Source organism: Oncorhynchus tshawytscha, linkage group LG19, assembly GCF_018296145.1.
Source record: "Oncorhynchus tshawytscha isolate Ot180627B linkage group LG19, Otsh_v2.0, whole genome shotgun sequence".
Classification (NCBI taxonomy): domain Eukaryota; kingdom Metazoa; phylum Chordata; class Actinopteri; order Salmoniformes; family Salmonidae; genus Oncorhynchus; species Oncorhynchus tshawytscha.
The window spans coordinates 21,987,782-22,000,767 of NC_056447.1; the positions used below are offsets into that span (position 1 = coordinate 21,987,782).

General features: G+C 44.7%; 1 protein-coding gene across 5 annotated transcripts in view; it reads left to right on the forward strand.

Moving 5' to 3' along the window:
• Nucleotides 1-12,986, forward strand: part of LOC112218457 (septin-7) — a 29,724-nt gene that overhangs the window by 3,035 nt on the left and 13,703 nt on the right. The window contains exons 1-2 of one of the 5 annotated variants that reach the window (XM_024379260.2): nt 7,431-7,628; nt 7,898-7,997. In XM_024379260.2, coding sequence (XP_024235028.1) covers nt 7,470-7,628; nt 7,898-7,997 — 259 coding nt within the window. In that variant the 5' untranslated portion in view covers nt 7,431-7,469. Of the gene's footprint in view, nt 1-7,430; nt 7,629-7,897; nt 7,998-12,986 lie in introns of those variants that run through there. The other 4 variants (XM_024379261.2, XM_024379262.2, XM_024379264.2 and 1 more) reach the window with 4 other exon arrangements.

Consider the following 12,986-nt stretch of genomic DNA (forward strand, 5'->3'; position numbering starts at 1 on the left):
CCATTGCACGGATTGAGGGAGTCCATGCAATCCTGTCTGATGTTCAGACTGCTTGCAGATGTAAGAGAATAAATCCGTACTGTCCTGCCCGCTTCACTGTTGATCAAAGCAGAGGAAACTGCAGTTCTGAAATACATCAAAAAGCGTGAAGACTTCTGCCTGAAGCCCATACAAATGTCGCAGCACTACATGTCGACCCCAAGTATGCTGGCAAGAGCATCCTGTCTGGTGTAGAGATCAACAAGGCCTATGGTGTAATCACTACCGTGTCTCGCCACGTTGGCCTGGAGGAGGGCAAGGTTCTTGGCAGTCTGGCAAAATATACTTCCAAGCAAGGGCTCCGGGATGGAAATGTAATATGGCAGTTGTGCCAACATATCTCATCAGCCACCTGATGAAAGGGAATTTGAGGATCTGGGGCTCTTTCCCCTGTTGCCTCCATCCTCCAAATCCCACCAACATCAGCCTCCTCTGAGTGCAACTGGCCCTTGTTTGGGAACACACACTCCAAAGCACGAAACAAGCTGACCAATTACAAGGGTCGAAAAATGTATGGCCATCCGGGCAAATTTGAGGCTTTTTGAACCTGACGACGAGCCATCCTCAATAAGGTTGGAAAGTGACAGTGAAGATGAGGCCTCAGTCTGATGTTCAAGACATGAACGCCTGAGGGGAAGACAACCAATGCTTTAATTTCTAGACTATCATTTTACAGATGAATGTTGAAAACGTTTTTGGGATATGCGATGGGTTATTCAATATTCCCTTTTGTTGTTCAATGAAATTTCCCATATGAAGAGTCGACTCATTTAATTAAAGTTAAATTCGTAACAATTACAGTTGAAGTCGGAAGTTTACATAAACCTTAGCCAAATACATTTAAACTCAGTTTTTCACAATTCCTGACATTTTAATCCTAGTAAAAATTCCCTGTCTTAGGTCAGTTAGAATCACCACTTTTTGTTTTAAGAACGTGAAATCTCAGAATAATAGAAGAGTGATTTATTTCAGCGTTTATTTCTTTCATCACATTTTGCCGCAACTTTGGAAGTATGCTTGTGGTCATTGTCCATTTGGAAGACCCATTTGTGACTAAACTTTAACTTCCTTCCTTGAGATGTTGCTTCAATATATCCACATAATTTTCTTTCCTCATGATGCCATCTATTTTGTGAAATACACCATCCCTATTGCAGCAAAGCACCCCCCACAACATGATGCTGCCGACCCCTGTGCTTCACGGTTGGGGTGGTGTTCTTCGGCTTGCAAGCCTCCCCCTTTTTCCTCCAAACATAACGATGGTCATTATGGCCAAACAGTTCTATTTTTGTTTCATCAGACCAGCAGACATTCCTCCAAAAAGTACTATCTTTGTCCCCATGTGCAGTTGCAAACCGTAGTCTGGCTTTTTTATGGCGGTTTTGGAGCAGTTGCTTCTTCCTTGCTGAGCGGCCTTTCAGGTTATTTCGATATAGGACTCGTTTTACTGTGGACATAGATACCTTTGTACCTGTTTCCTCCAGCATCTTCACAGGGTCCTTTGCTGTTGTTCTGGGATTGATTTGTACTTTTGGCACCAAAGTACATTCATCTCTAGGAGACAGAACGCGTCTCCTTCCTCAGCGCAATGAAGGCTGCGTGGTCCCATGGTGTTTATACTTACGTACTATTGTTTGTACAGATGAACGTGGTACCTTCAGGCATTTGGAAATTGGTCCCAAGGATGAACCAGACTTGTGGAGGTCTACAAATTATTTTTGAGGTCTTGGTTGATTTCTTTTGTTTTCCCATCATGTCAAGCAAAGAGGCACTGAGTTTGGAGGTAGGCCTTGAAATACATCCACAGGTACACCTACAATTGACTCAAATGATGTCAATTAGCCTATCAGAAGCTTCTAAAGCCATGACATAATTTTCTGTATAAAGGCACAGTCAACTTAGTGTATGTAAATTTCTGACCCACTGGAATTGTGATACAGTGAAATAATCTGTCTGTTAACAATTGTTGGAAAAATGACTTGTCATGCACAAAGTAGATGTCCTAACCGACTTGCCAAAACTATAGTTTGTTAACAATACATTTGTGGAGTGGTTGAAAAACGAGTTTTAATGACTCAACCTAAGTGTATGTAAACTTCTGACTTAAACTGTATAGTGTATCTTGTCCTTTGGGTTCACATTGAACCTTTACCCTGCTACTAGTTCAAATTTTATTTGTCACATACACATGGTTAGCAGATGTTAATGCGTGTGTAGCGAAATGCTTGTGCTTCTAGTTCCGACAATGCAGTAACAACCAACGAGTAATCGAACAATTCCACAACTACTACCTTATACACACAAGTGTAAAGGGATAAAGAATATGTACATAAAGATATATGAATGAGTGATGGTACAGAATGGCATAGGCAAGATGCAGTAGATGATATAGAGTACAGTATATACATATACATATGAGATGAGTAATGTAGGATATGTAATCATTATATTAAATGGCATTGCCACACAATGCCACTTAATATAATGATTAGATACCCTACATTACATACCTGACATAGCATTGAGTGGCAAGTGATACATTTTTTTCCATCAATTTCCATTATTAAAGTGGCTTGAGTTGAGTCCGTATGTTGGCAGCAGCCACTCAATGTTAGTGGTGGCTGTTTAACAGTCTGATGGCCTTGAAATAGAAGCTGTTTTTCAGTCTTTCGGTCCCTGCTTTGATGCACCTGTACTGACCTCGCCTTCTGGATGATAGCGGGGTGAACAGGCAGTGGCTCGGGTGGTTGTTGTCCTTGATGATCTTTATGGCCTTCCTGTGACATTGGTTGGTGTAGGTGTCCTGGAGGGCAGGTAGTTTGCCCCCCATGATGCGTTGTGCAGACCTCACTACCCTCTGGAGAGCCTTACTGTTGTGGGCGGAGCAGTTGCCGTACCAGGTGGTGATACAGCCCGACAGGATGCTCTCGATTGTGCATCTGTAGAAGTTTGTGAGTGCTTTTGGTGACAAGCCAAATTTCTTCAGCCTCCTGAGGTTGAAGAGGCACTGCTGCGCCTTCTTCACAACGCTGTCTGTGTGGGTGGACCAATTCAGTTTGTCCGTGATGTGTACGCCGAGGAACTTAACTTACTACCCTCTCCACTACTGTCCTGTCGATAGGGGGGTGCTCCCTCTGCTGTTTCCTGAAGTCCACAGTCATCTCCTTTGTTTTGTTGACGTTGAGTGTGAGGTTATTTTCCTGACACCACACTGCGAGGGCCCTCACCTCCTCCCTGTAGGCCATCTCGTCGTTGTTGGTAATCAAGCCTACCACTGTAGTGTCGTCCGCAAACTTGATGATTGAGTTGGAGGCGTGCATGGCCACGCAGTCGTGGGTGAACAGGGAGTACAGAAGAGGGCTCAGAACGCACCCTTGTGGGGCCCCAGTGTTGAGGATCAGTCGGGTGGAGATGTTGTTACCTACCCCCACCACCTGGGGGCAGCCTGTCAGGAAGTCCAGTACCCAGTTGCACAGGGCGGGGTCGAGACCCAGGGTCTCGAGCTTGATGACGAGTTTGGAGGGTACAATGGTGTTAAATGCTGAACTGTAGACGATGAACAGCATTCTCACATAGGTATTCCTCTTGTCCAGATGGGTTAGGGCAGTGTGGTTGCGATTGCGTCGTCTGTGGACCTATTGGGGCGGTAAGCAAATTGAAGTGGGTCTAGGGTGTCAGGTAGGGTGGAGGTGATATGGTCCTTGACTAGTCTCTCAAAGCACTTCATGATGACGGAAGTGAGTGCTACGGGGCGGTAGTCGTTTAGCTCAGTTACCTTAGCTTTCTTGGGAACAGGAACAATGGTGGCCCTCTTGAAGCATGTGGGAACAGCAGACTGGGATAAGGATTGATTGAAATGTCCGTAAACACACCAGCCAGCTGGTCTGCGCATGCTCTGAGGACGCGGCTGGGGATGCCGTCTGGGCCTGCAGCCTTGCGAGGGTTAACACGTTTAAATGTTTTACTCATGTCGGCTGCAGTGAAAGAGAGCCTGCAGGTTTTGGGGGCCGTGTCAGTGGCACTGTATTGACCTCAAAGCAAGCAAAACAGTTATTTAGTCTGCCTGGGAGCAAGACATCCTGGTCCGTGATGGGGCTGGTTTTCTTTTTGTAATCCGTGATTGACTGTAGACCCTGCCACATACCTCTTGTGTCTGAGCCGTTGAATTGCAACTCTACTTTGTCTCTATACTGACACTTAGCTTGTTTGATTGCCTTGCATAGGGAATAGCTACACTGTTTGTATTCGGTCATGTTTCCGGTCACCTTGCCCTGGTTAAAAGCAGTGGTTCGCTTTCAGTTTCGCGCGAATTCTGCCATCAATACACGGTTTCTGGTTTGGGAATGTTTTAATCGTTGCTGTGGGTATAACATCGCCGATACACTTTCTCATGAACTCACTCACCGAATCAGTGTATTCGTCAATGTTGTTGTTGAACGCAATGCGGAACATATCCCAATCCACGTGATTGAAGCAGTCTTGAAGCGTGGAATCAGATTGGTCGGACCAGCATTGAACAGACCTGAGCACGGGAGCTTCTTGTTTTAGTCTCTGTCTATAGGCTGAAAGCAACAAAATGGAGTCGTGGTCAGCTCTTCCGAAAGGAGGGCGGGGGAGGGCCTTATATGCGTCGCGGAAGTTAGAATAACAATGATCCAGGGTTTTACCAGCCCTGGTAGCACAATCGATATGCTGATAGAATTTAGGGACTATTGTTTTCAGATTAGCCTTGTTAAAAACCCCAGCTACAATGAATGCAGCCTCAGGATATGTGGTTTCCAGTTTACATAGAGTCAAATAAAGTTTGTTTTGGGCCATCGATGTGTCTGCTTGGGGGGGAATATATACGGCTGTGATTATAATCGAAGAGAATTCTCTTGGTAGATAATGCGGTCGACATTTGATTGTGAGGAATTCTATGTCAGGTGAACAGAAGGACTTGAGTTCCTGTATGTTGTTATGATCACACCACGTCTCGTTAATCATAAGGCATACCCCCCCGCCCCTCTTCTTACCAGAGAGAGATTTGCAATAATGTCTACTTCTGATAAGGTAAACGGTTTCTGTTTCTGTCTCCATATGATATGGTAAATATAACCAATGCAAAAAAAATCTACATTTTAAATGGTATTAGGATTATTTTGCATATATTCCCGTTAATTCCCACAAAGTTTCCGCTTCTGAATATTCCCCAAAATGTGCGATCCTAATTGCCACAATCGATACAGATCGCATCATTTATATGTAGGGTGCTGTGGGTGATTACACCACTGTCACATGCTGATGCACAGTCCTGATTACATGAATGTTCCATTTTCCCTGGAGGAACATACTTCTTCTTACCACTGTATAGCATGTGAATCCTTTGGAAATGCCTGCATTTCTGCATCAATTGGTCATCAAATTTGATCTGATCTTCTTCTAGGTCACAACAATAAACAAACAGTCTGCTTAAACTAATAACACACAAACAATTACACGTTTTCATGTCTTTATTGAACACACCGTGTAAACATTCACAGTGCAGGGTGGGAAAAGTATGTGAACCCTTGGATTTAATAACTGGTTGACCCTCCTTTGGCAGCAATAACCTCACGCAACTGCAGAAATCATTTTGTTATCAGACCTGCGCAACGGTCAGTAGGAATTTTGGACCATTCCTCTTTACAAAACTGTTGGGATGAGATTTTACAGTTGGGATGAGATTTTACAGTTGGGATGAGGTTTTACAGTTGGGATGAGGATTTGATGTTGGTGTGCTGTGCCTTTTTTTCTCCACACATAGTGTTGTGTGTTCCTTCCAAACAACTCAACTGTAGTTTCATCTGTCCACAGAATATTTTGCCAGTAGCGCTGTGCAACATCCAGGTGCTCTTTTGCCAACTTCAGACATGCAGCAATGTTTTTTTTTTGACAGCAGTGCCTTCTTCCGTGGTGTCCTCCATGAACACCATTCTTGTTCAGTGTTTTACATATCGTAGACTCGTAAACAGACGTTGGCATGTTCCAGAGATTTCTGTAAGTCTTTAGCTGACACTCTAGGACTCTTCTTAACCTCATTGAGCATTCTGCACTGTGCTCTTGCAGTCATCTTTGCAGGACAACCACTCCTAGGGAGAGTAGCAACAGTGCTGAAATTTTTCCATTTATAGACAATTTGTCTTCCTGTGGACTGATGAACATCAAGGCTTTTAGAGATACTTTTGTAACCCTTTCCAGCTTTATGCAAATCAGTGATTCTTAATCTTAGGTCTTCTGATATCTCTTTTGTTTGAGGAATGGTTCACGTCAGGCAATGATTCTTGTGAATAGCAAACTCAAATTTGGCGAGTATTTTATAGGGCAAGGCAGCTCTAACCAACATATCTCATCTCATTGATTGGACTCCAGGTTAGCTGACTCCTGACTCCAATTAGCTTTCGGAGAAGTCAGTAGCCTAGGGGTTCACGTACTTTTCCCAACCTGCACTGTGAATGTTTAAATGATCTATTCAATATAGACAAGAAAAATACAATAATTTGTGTGTTATTAGTCTAAGCACAGTCTAAGCACACTGTTTGTCTGTTGTGATGAAGATCAGATCAAATTTTATGACTAATGTATGCAGAAATCCAGTTAATTCCAAAGGGTTCACGTACTTTTTTTGCCACTGTAGGTAGGCAGAGATGGATCTCGGCTTTGCTATAGGACCTATTTGATGGTCAAAATAGCCTAGGTGTTTTTGTCCCTGCTACCACGGATTATCTGGTTTTATAAGCCACTTCTCTTTGACAGGATGTGCCCTGATTTTCTCCATTGACCTGTTATCATTTTTTTTTTTTAGCACAGTGATTTTACTGTTACACTGAATCTGTTAAAATACGGAAGGGGATGGTGAGGAAGGTTTCCCATCTGCCCCTTGGTATATTTCGGGGCAAGGAGTCTTAGGACACATTTGTTATCACAGCCTATAACAATAACACAACTGTTATTACATCTTCAATCAGGGTTAAGGCTTAAATCCCCTCAAATCGACCAGCTTCTGATCGGTGTGGTGTTAATGAAGCTTGAGATGTGGAAAAGGATACACACGAAGATTGTCGTAGAGCTTTTTGGCTTAATACTCCACTAACTCCTTTTCTCAAATGGAAGCATTTAGGGCAATTGCCTGCACACCTCCGACATACCACAACAATGCGTTTCCTCCAAAGCAGCCCTGTTGTGTGTCTCCTGACTCTCCTTGTTACTATAGGAGTGCGAGGACACGTTTTCAGGGTGGTAGTGTCTGACTGGGCTGTTGTGTGGGAGTGACTAGTGTGGCCCGTCTCCCTTTTCTACCCCTGTGTTGTCCATTGGGACACGCATGAGAGGTCCTGTGAACAGGGGCGAGCAGTGATCAATTGTGTTTGCCTTGTGTAGCGTGAGTGACAACGCGCTGGGAGAGAGAGAGGATGAGATTAGAGCAGGCAGAGGGAGGAATGGAGAAATATGGTACTCAAGAGAAGGAGAACACACAACTTGGGAACGCGTTGGCTGTCATCTGGTGTGAGATCCACTGTCTCCATGACGACGTCTCTCAGATGATGGATATGATGGATATGATACGACTTGTAAATAAACACAGGAGGATCAGTTAGAGTACCTTACCTCCTTCCTCTCCTTTTGTACCTATTTTTTTGTAGTAATTTTACTCACCTCAAACCCATAACCCTGTTTCTGTTTCACCCCACTCTTTCAAAGGTGCTTTGTCACTCTGGGCCAGAGAGATACTAATCATGGCCTCTAAAACCAGCTCTTTGTCTCTCTGTGTGTCTGTGTACGCAGAAGTGCTTTTCTCACCCCAGGAGATTCCAGAGTAACTCTGTGTGTTTTCTTCCAGCAGAGGAATCTGGAGGGGTATGTGGGGTTCGCCAACCTTCCCAACCAAGTGTACAGGAAGTCAGTGAAGAGGGGCTTTGAGTTCACACTAATGGTTGTTGGTGAGTCACTTTGTCTGCTTCTCTTTTTATGTGTGGGTCTCCCTGGTCGGGTTAATTTTTGTCTGTCTATATGTGTCTGCTTGTGAGTCTGTCTGTTTGTGAAAAAGGAACATGAAGCATGTCATTTGAGGTCCCATATTTGTTTTGAATGCATTGTATAGATCAATGTGTGTTTCCTATTTATCTGCATGGAATTGAAGTAAAAATGTCACAGAAAACTTTTAACTCTAGCTCTGTGAATTGGTCAACTGAGTGTATTTAAGAATTATTGAACCACAGAATTCCAATGAACTTGGAATGGAATCTGGTGGCTGAGGAGATTAGATGAGAGTGGAGGAGTGATTGATTATACCAGCCAGGTTGCTCAAGATCCACTGCGAAAGTAGACATCCATCCAGGTAAACAGGACATCAGGAGATTACTTCAAAACCGACCACTAGGGGCAACGGTGAATGCTATTAGAATCATGTAGGCCTGGGTTTTGCTTTGTGGACTGTTCTGAGGGTCATGTGTTCTATCCCAGTGCTAAGCACTTGTTTTTGATGTATATAACCTAACCTGCCTAAACGTATCCTTCGAAATTTGACGTTAATGGACAAACTTCTGATTCTTCAGTGTGACTGTGAGAGCTGGTTGGTTATACATGCACACGCGCACACACACATTCACAGACCACAATCACATGTTTATTGAATTGTTACTCTGCATGAGGCGATTGATGTGAGGAAATACAGTATTGATCATACTTCACTGATGTAAGGGCTGCCTTCCATGGGAATCAAGACTGGATATTTTGGTTTTTGTCTTATGTATGCCAGCTGTGCGCTCTTGCGCTTCCTTGCGAGACACACACACACACACACACACACACACACACACACACACACACACACACACACACACACTCTTTCTTTCTCTCACAGCCAACCAGCATGACATGTCCCACATACAGAATATCTCCCACTGGTTTGGGTTTCCTGTTTGGTAAAGTAACACTGTGAAAGGGCTGCATGTGCCAGAGGGAGAGTGGCAGAATTCAATGTCAACAGGATTGGATTTCAGCCTTGTTACATATGGGCCTTTCCTTCCTTTTATCTCCAACCACTGCATACCCCAGCTGAGCCAAACATTACACATAACTAATGTGAAGTGTGGCAGAGAGAACAAACACAACAGTGCCTCGAACACAAAGATGAGACACTCACACTGACACACACTCACACGGTATAACTTTTACACTTTAAAACACTACTATTGTGAAACTCTACCAGTTAAGACTTCTGGAGCAATCTCATCCATTCCAGCTCTGACAGACAGACAGGCACCCTCTCTCTGTGAGAGTTCTAGAGAGTGTTAGAGAACGCACACCCAGGCTCAGGGCCAGTAGAGCGAGCTGTAGCTGTAGTCGTGAGAAGATTGGCCTGTAATGGAAGCCAGCTGGGTTCACTGTTTTGACAGACTGGGGCTCTTTTTGGGAATCCGCTCGCCTGTTAGAGCCCGGTCACTTGGAAGTGTCTCCACTGTTCCAATGTCACTCTGTGAGACTGACGCCACAGGACTTTGGCTTGGGACAATTTTTTCCCTCCAAAATTCTGGAATGGAAAAAACCTGTTTCCTGGCCTTTGGGCCAGCTGGCAGAATTTCTGTACTGAACCTGGGAAAGATTGGAGAGAGCCGGGCTGCTCTACAAAGCAGGTTGTCCAAATCCATGATATACTATAGGAACAAAGTAGAGGCTAAATAGACTACTGTTACAGTTCACCTCACAAGACTTAAGAATTTACAACACTTGGCGCTTGAGCTTCTCTTTACTCACAGTCAGTGCCAATAGTAGATCCCAGTCTCTGTTTACAATGACGGCCTATACCGGCCGAACTTGGATGACGCTGAGCCAATTGAGCACCACCCTATGGTACTCCCAATCACGATGTGATATGAGCTGGATTTGAACCAGGGACTGTAGTGACACCTCTTGCACTGAGATGCAGTGCCTTCGACCGCTGCGCCACTCGGGAGCCCTTAAGCAGCGCAGTTCCTCATCTGTTAGATTCACTATAAGCTTGTTCTGTTCGGTCAAATGCTTTGCTTCTTATCATTCTATTTCTATGATTCAGTTCACCCAAGTTTTTTGATCGCCACGGAGTGTACAAAACATTAAGAACACCTTCCTAATATTGACTTGCCCCCCTTTTGCCCTCAGAACAGCCTCCATTTGTCAAGGCATGGACTCTCTACAAGGTGTCAAGTGTTCAACAGGGATGCTGGCCTTTGTTGACTCCAATGCTTCCCACAGTTGTTTCAAGTTGGCTGGATGTTCTTTGGGTGGTGACACATTCTTTATACACACAGGAAACTGTTGCGCCTTCTACCATACCCCGTTCAAAGGCACCCTCCCACTATCCCATCCCTATTCCAGCCCTACCTACTACCCATTCATACTCCCCTCCCCTCCCACTATCCCATCCCTATTCCAGCCCTACCTACTACCCATTCATACTCTCCTCCCACTATCCCATCCCTATTCCAGCCCTACCTACTACCCATTCATACTCCCCTCCCACTATCCCATCCCTATTCCAGAATTTCCCAACTGGCGGCCCACGGGTGTCTGTATTGGGCCCCTCAAGATTTTTGAGTACATTTTGGTTTTATTGTTAGACATTAAAGACTGTAAAAACACCAGGAAATCGGCTCCGGGTCATTTTAGATTTGGGAGTCTGTTCTTGAGTATTCCAGCGCAAAAGAGAGACGTGATTGTATATAAGCAAGGTTTAAATGTATTCTGTTCTAGTCAAATATTATATCCGTTTGTGCTTTTTGCGGTAAATTTGTAGTCTACAAATTATTTCTAATTATGTTCTGGCCCCCCAACCTTCCACTCAAGAAAAACTCGTCCGGCGCCTGAATCTAGTTGATGATCCCTGCCCTGTTCTATGGCAGTTTATTTCCACCTATTGGTTTCCTCTGGTTCGTCTTCTTACTGTCATCTACTGACTCTTGTTCACTGACTAAAAAAATGGCACTACCTCAAAAGCGTAGAACCACGAAAAGAAAGGATGTTTTCAGACACAGATTTTCCAGGTGAAGGACATGTCATCACATTGCAACAAGATGAGCCACTAAGAAAAGGAAATGTATTTCACAATGACTTACTATGGCCCTTGTGCATGAGAGAACAGCAGGAGCGCCTTTGTTTGTGTGAGATCAGTTGGACTGCTTCAGGGTGTGTGAGTGACTCTGTGTGTGTGGGGGGGGGGTGCTGCTGCTGCTACTGCTGCTGCTACTGCTGCTACTGCTGCTACTGCTGTATAATGCAGTGTGCACATGTCCTGTATGACCTCACTCGTGCTGATTGTGTCAGTTTCTGTTTAGACTCAGGGGTTCAAAGTGAATCTTTTATAGATTACCCGCTCTCTCACAAAAATCTTGGGAAACTGACTCCCATTGACTACACAGACCTGATCTTTTAATAGACAGTGGAGTAGCTAGTCCATCTGTAAGCCTACCAGAGTATCTCATATAGACTGCCTTATAGCATAGTATATCTGGTATATCATCCTCTTTGTCTCCCGCTGTATAGTATTTGAGGTGTGTTTGTGTGTGTTGCAGATCTTGATCAGATTACCTTTTGACCCTACTGCAGCCATCCCATCTCCTGATTGATAGAGCTTATCTGACCCACTTAAACATCCCTTCTCACATTTCCTCTCTCCTCACACACACACACACACTTTCTCCTCCCTTCTTCCCTTCCCCCCTCTCCTCATATAGACATTAGTACATGTGGACCAGATGTCTCATTTTACACTCTGTGATTCAGTCCCACATGTCTGTTAGTTAGGGGAGGAGAGCTCTGTGTTTGTCAGTGGAAAAGAGCTACAGTCGTACAGACCAGAAGCACCAGGAGCCCCTTTATGTGGGGTGATGAGGAGAGGAGCAAGGGATCTGGTCTGGCTGGGCTAAGCAGGGGAGTGTAAATGGGGCCTGTCAGGATGCCTGGGGCCAGCTGCTACCCCAGGGGTCATTTTTGGTTGGGCATTAGTATGTTGACAGGAAGAGGGAGGAGAGATAAAAGTCTGGAATGTTAGAAATCTCCTGGGAAACGTGTCCTGTGTGTCCATCTGTATGTCTGTCCCCATACCCCTGTCAATCTGTCTCGCTCTCTAACTGCAGGTACTGTACTTCCATTCCCTCCCTGTCAGTTGTTTTCTCTTCACCTGCCTCTTGGTCTCTCCCTCTCTGTCCCCCTCACAATGTTCCCATTATGAAAGAGGGGAAGTAAGGGGCGGGTCACCCAGCCAGCCATCCATGCAGCTTTTGGTCGTCAGGGACAGGGTCTATTTATGGAGAGTTCGTTTTCAGAGATCATGCAGACCAATATTTAATTAAAAATGAGAGGAAGGCTAATTGGGTTGGACTTGCCCTCCGGGGGTGGGGTAACTACTGCAGAGAGACGATCATTGGCGAAACCGTCGGCTAGTTTGCACCACAGAACTGCCACTGATACTAAATAACTGTATGTGGTATGTCGACTGTTGCTGTCCTGTGATTTTGACCACGATGAGTTACCATGAACTCCAAGGTCAGTGGTTGTTATAAGTGGAGTACACTGCGCAGGACATTAGCTGTAATTTGGCTTGCGTCCTCTTTGGAGCAGCTCTATGGTATTCGGTTAGTTCCCTGTGTTCTGGCTCGTGTGCAGCTGAGGTGGCGTGTTTGGTGAGAAAGAGGGGCCAGGGGGTGTAATTGATCCAGGTCCACAGCAGGAGGGGGATGGAGAGGAGATGAGCTGGGGGTTGGATTTTAGATGGTAGGTACGGTGACCTTGAGTCACCTAAAATGGGTCTGGTTCTTTGTGGTAATAATGGGCCTACTGTATAAAGGATAATAGATATATGGACTGTTATCACATTGTGATTGATGTCCTTTCTCGTCCACGTGTTATTCATTTCCCTTCATTTGTTTTTCTAGCCAACATCAGCAGTCGCC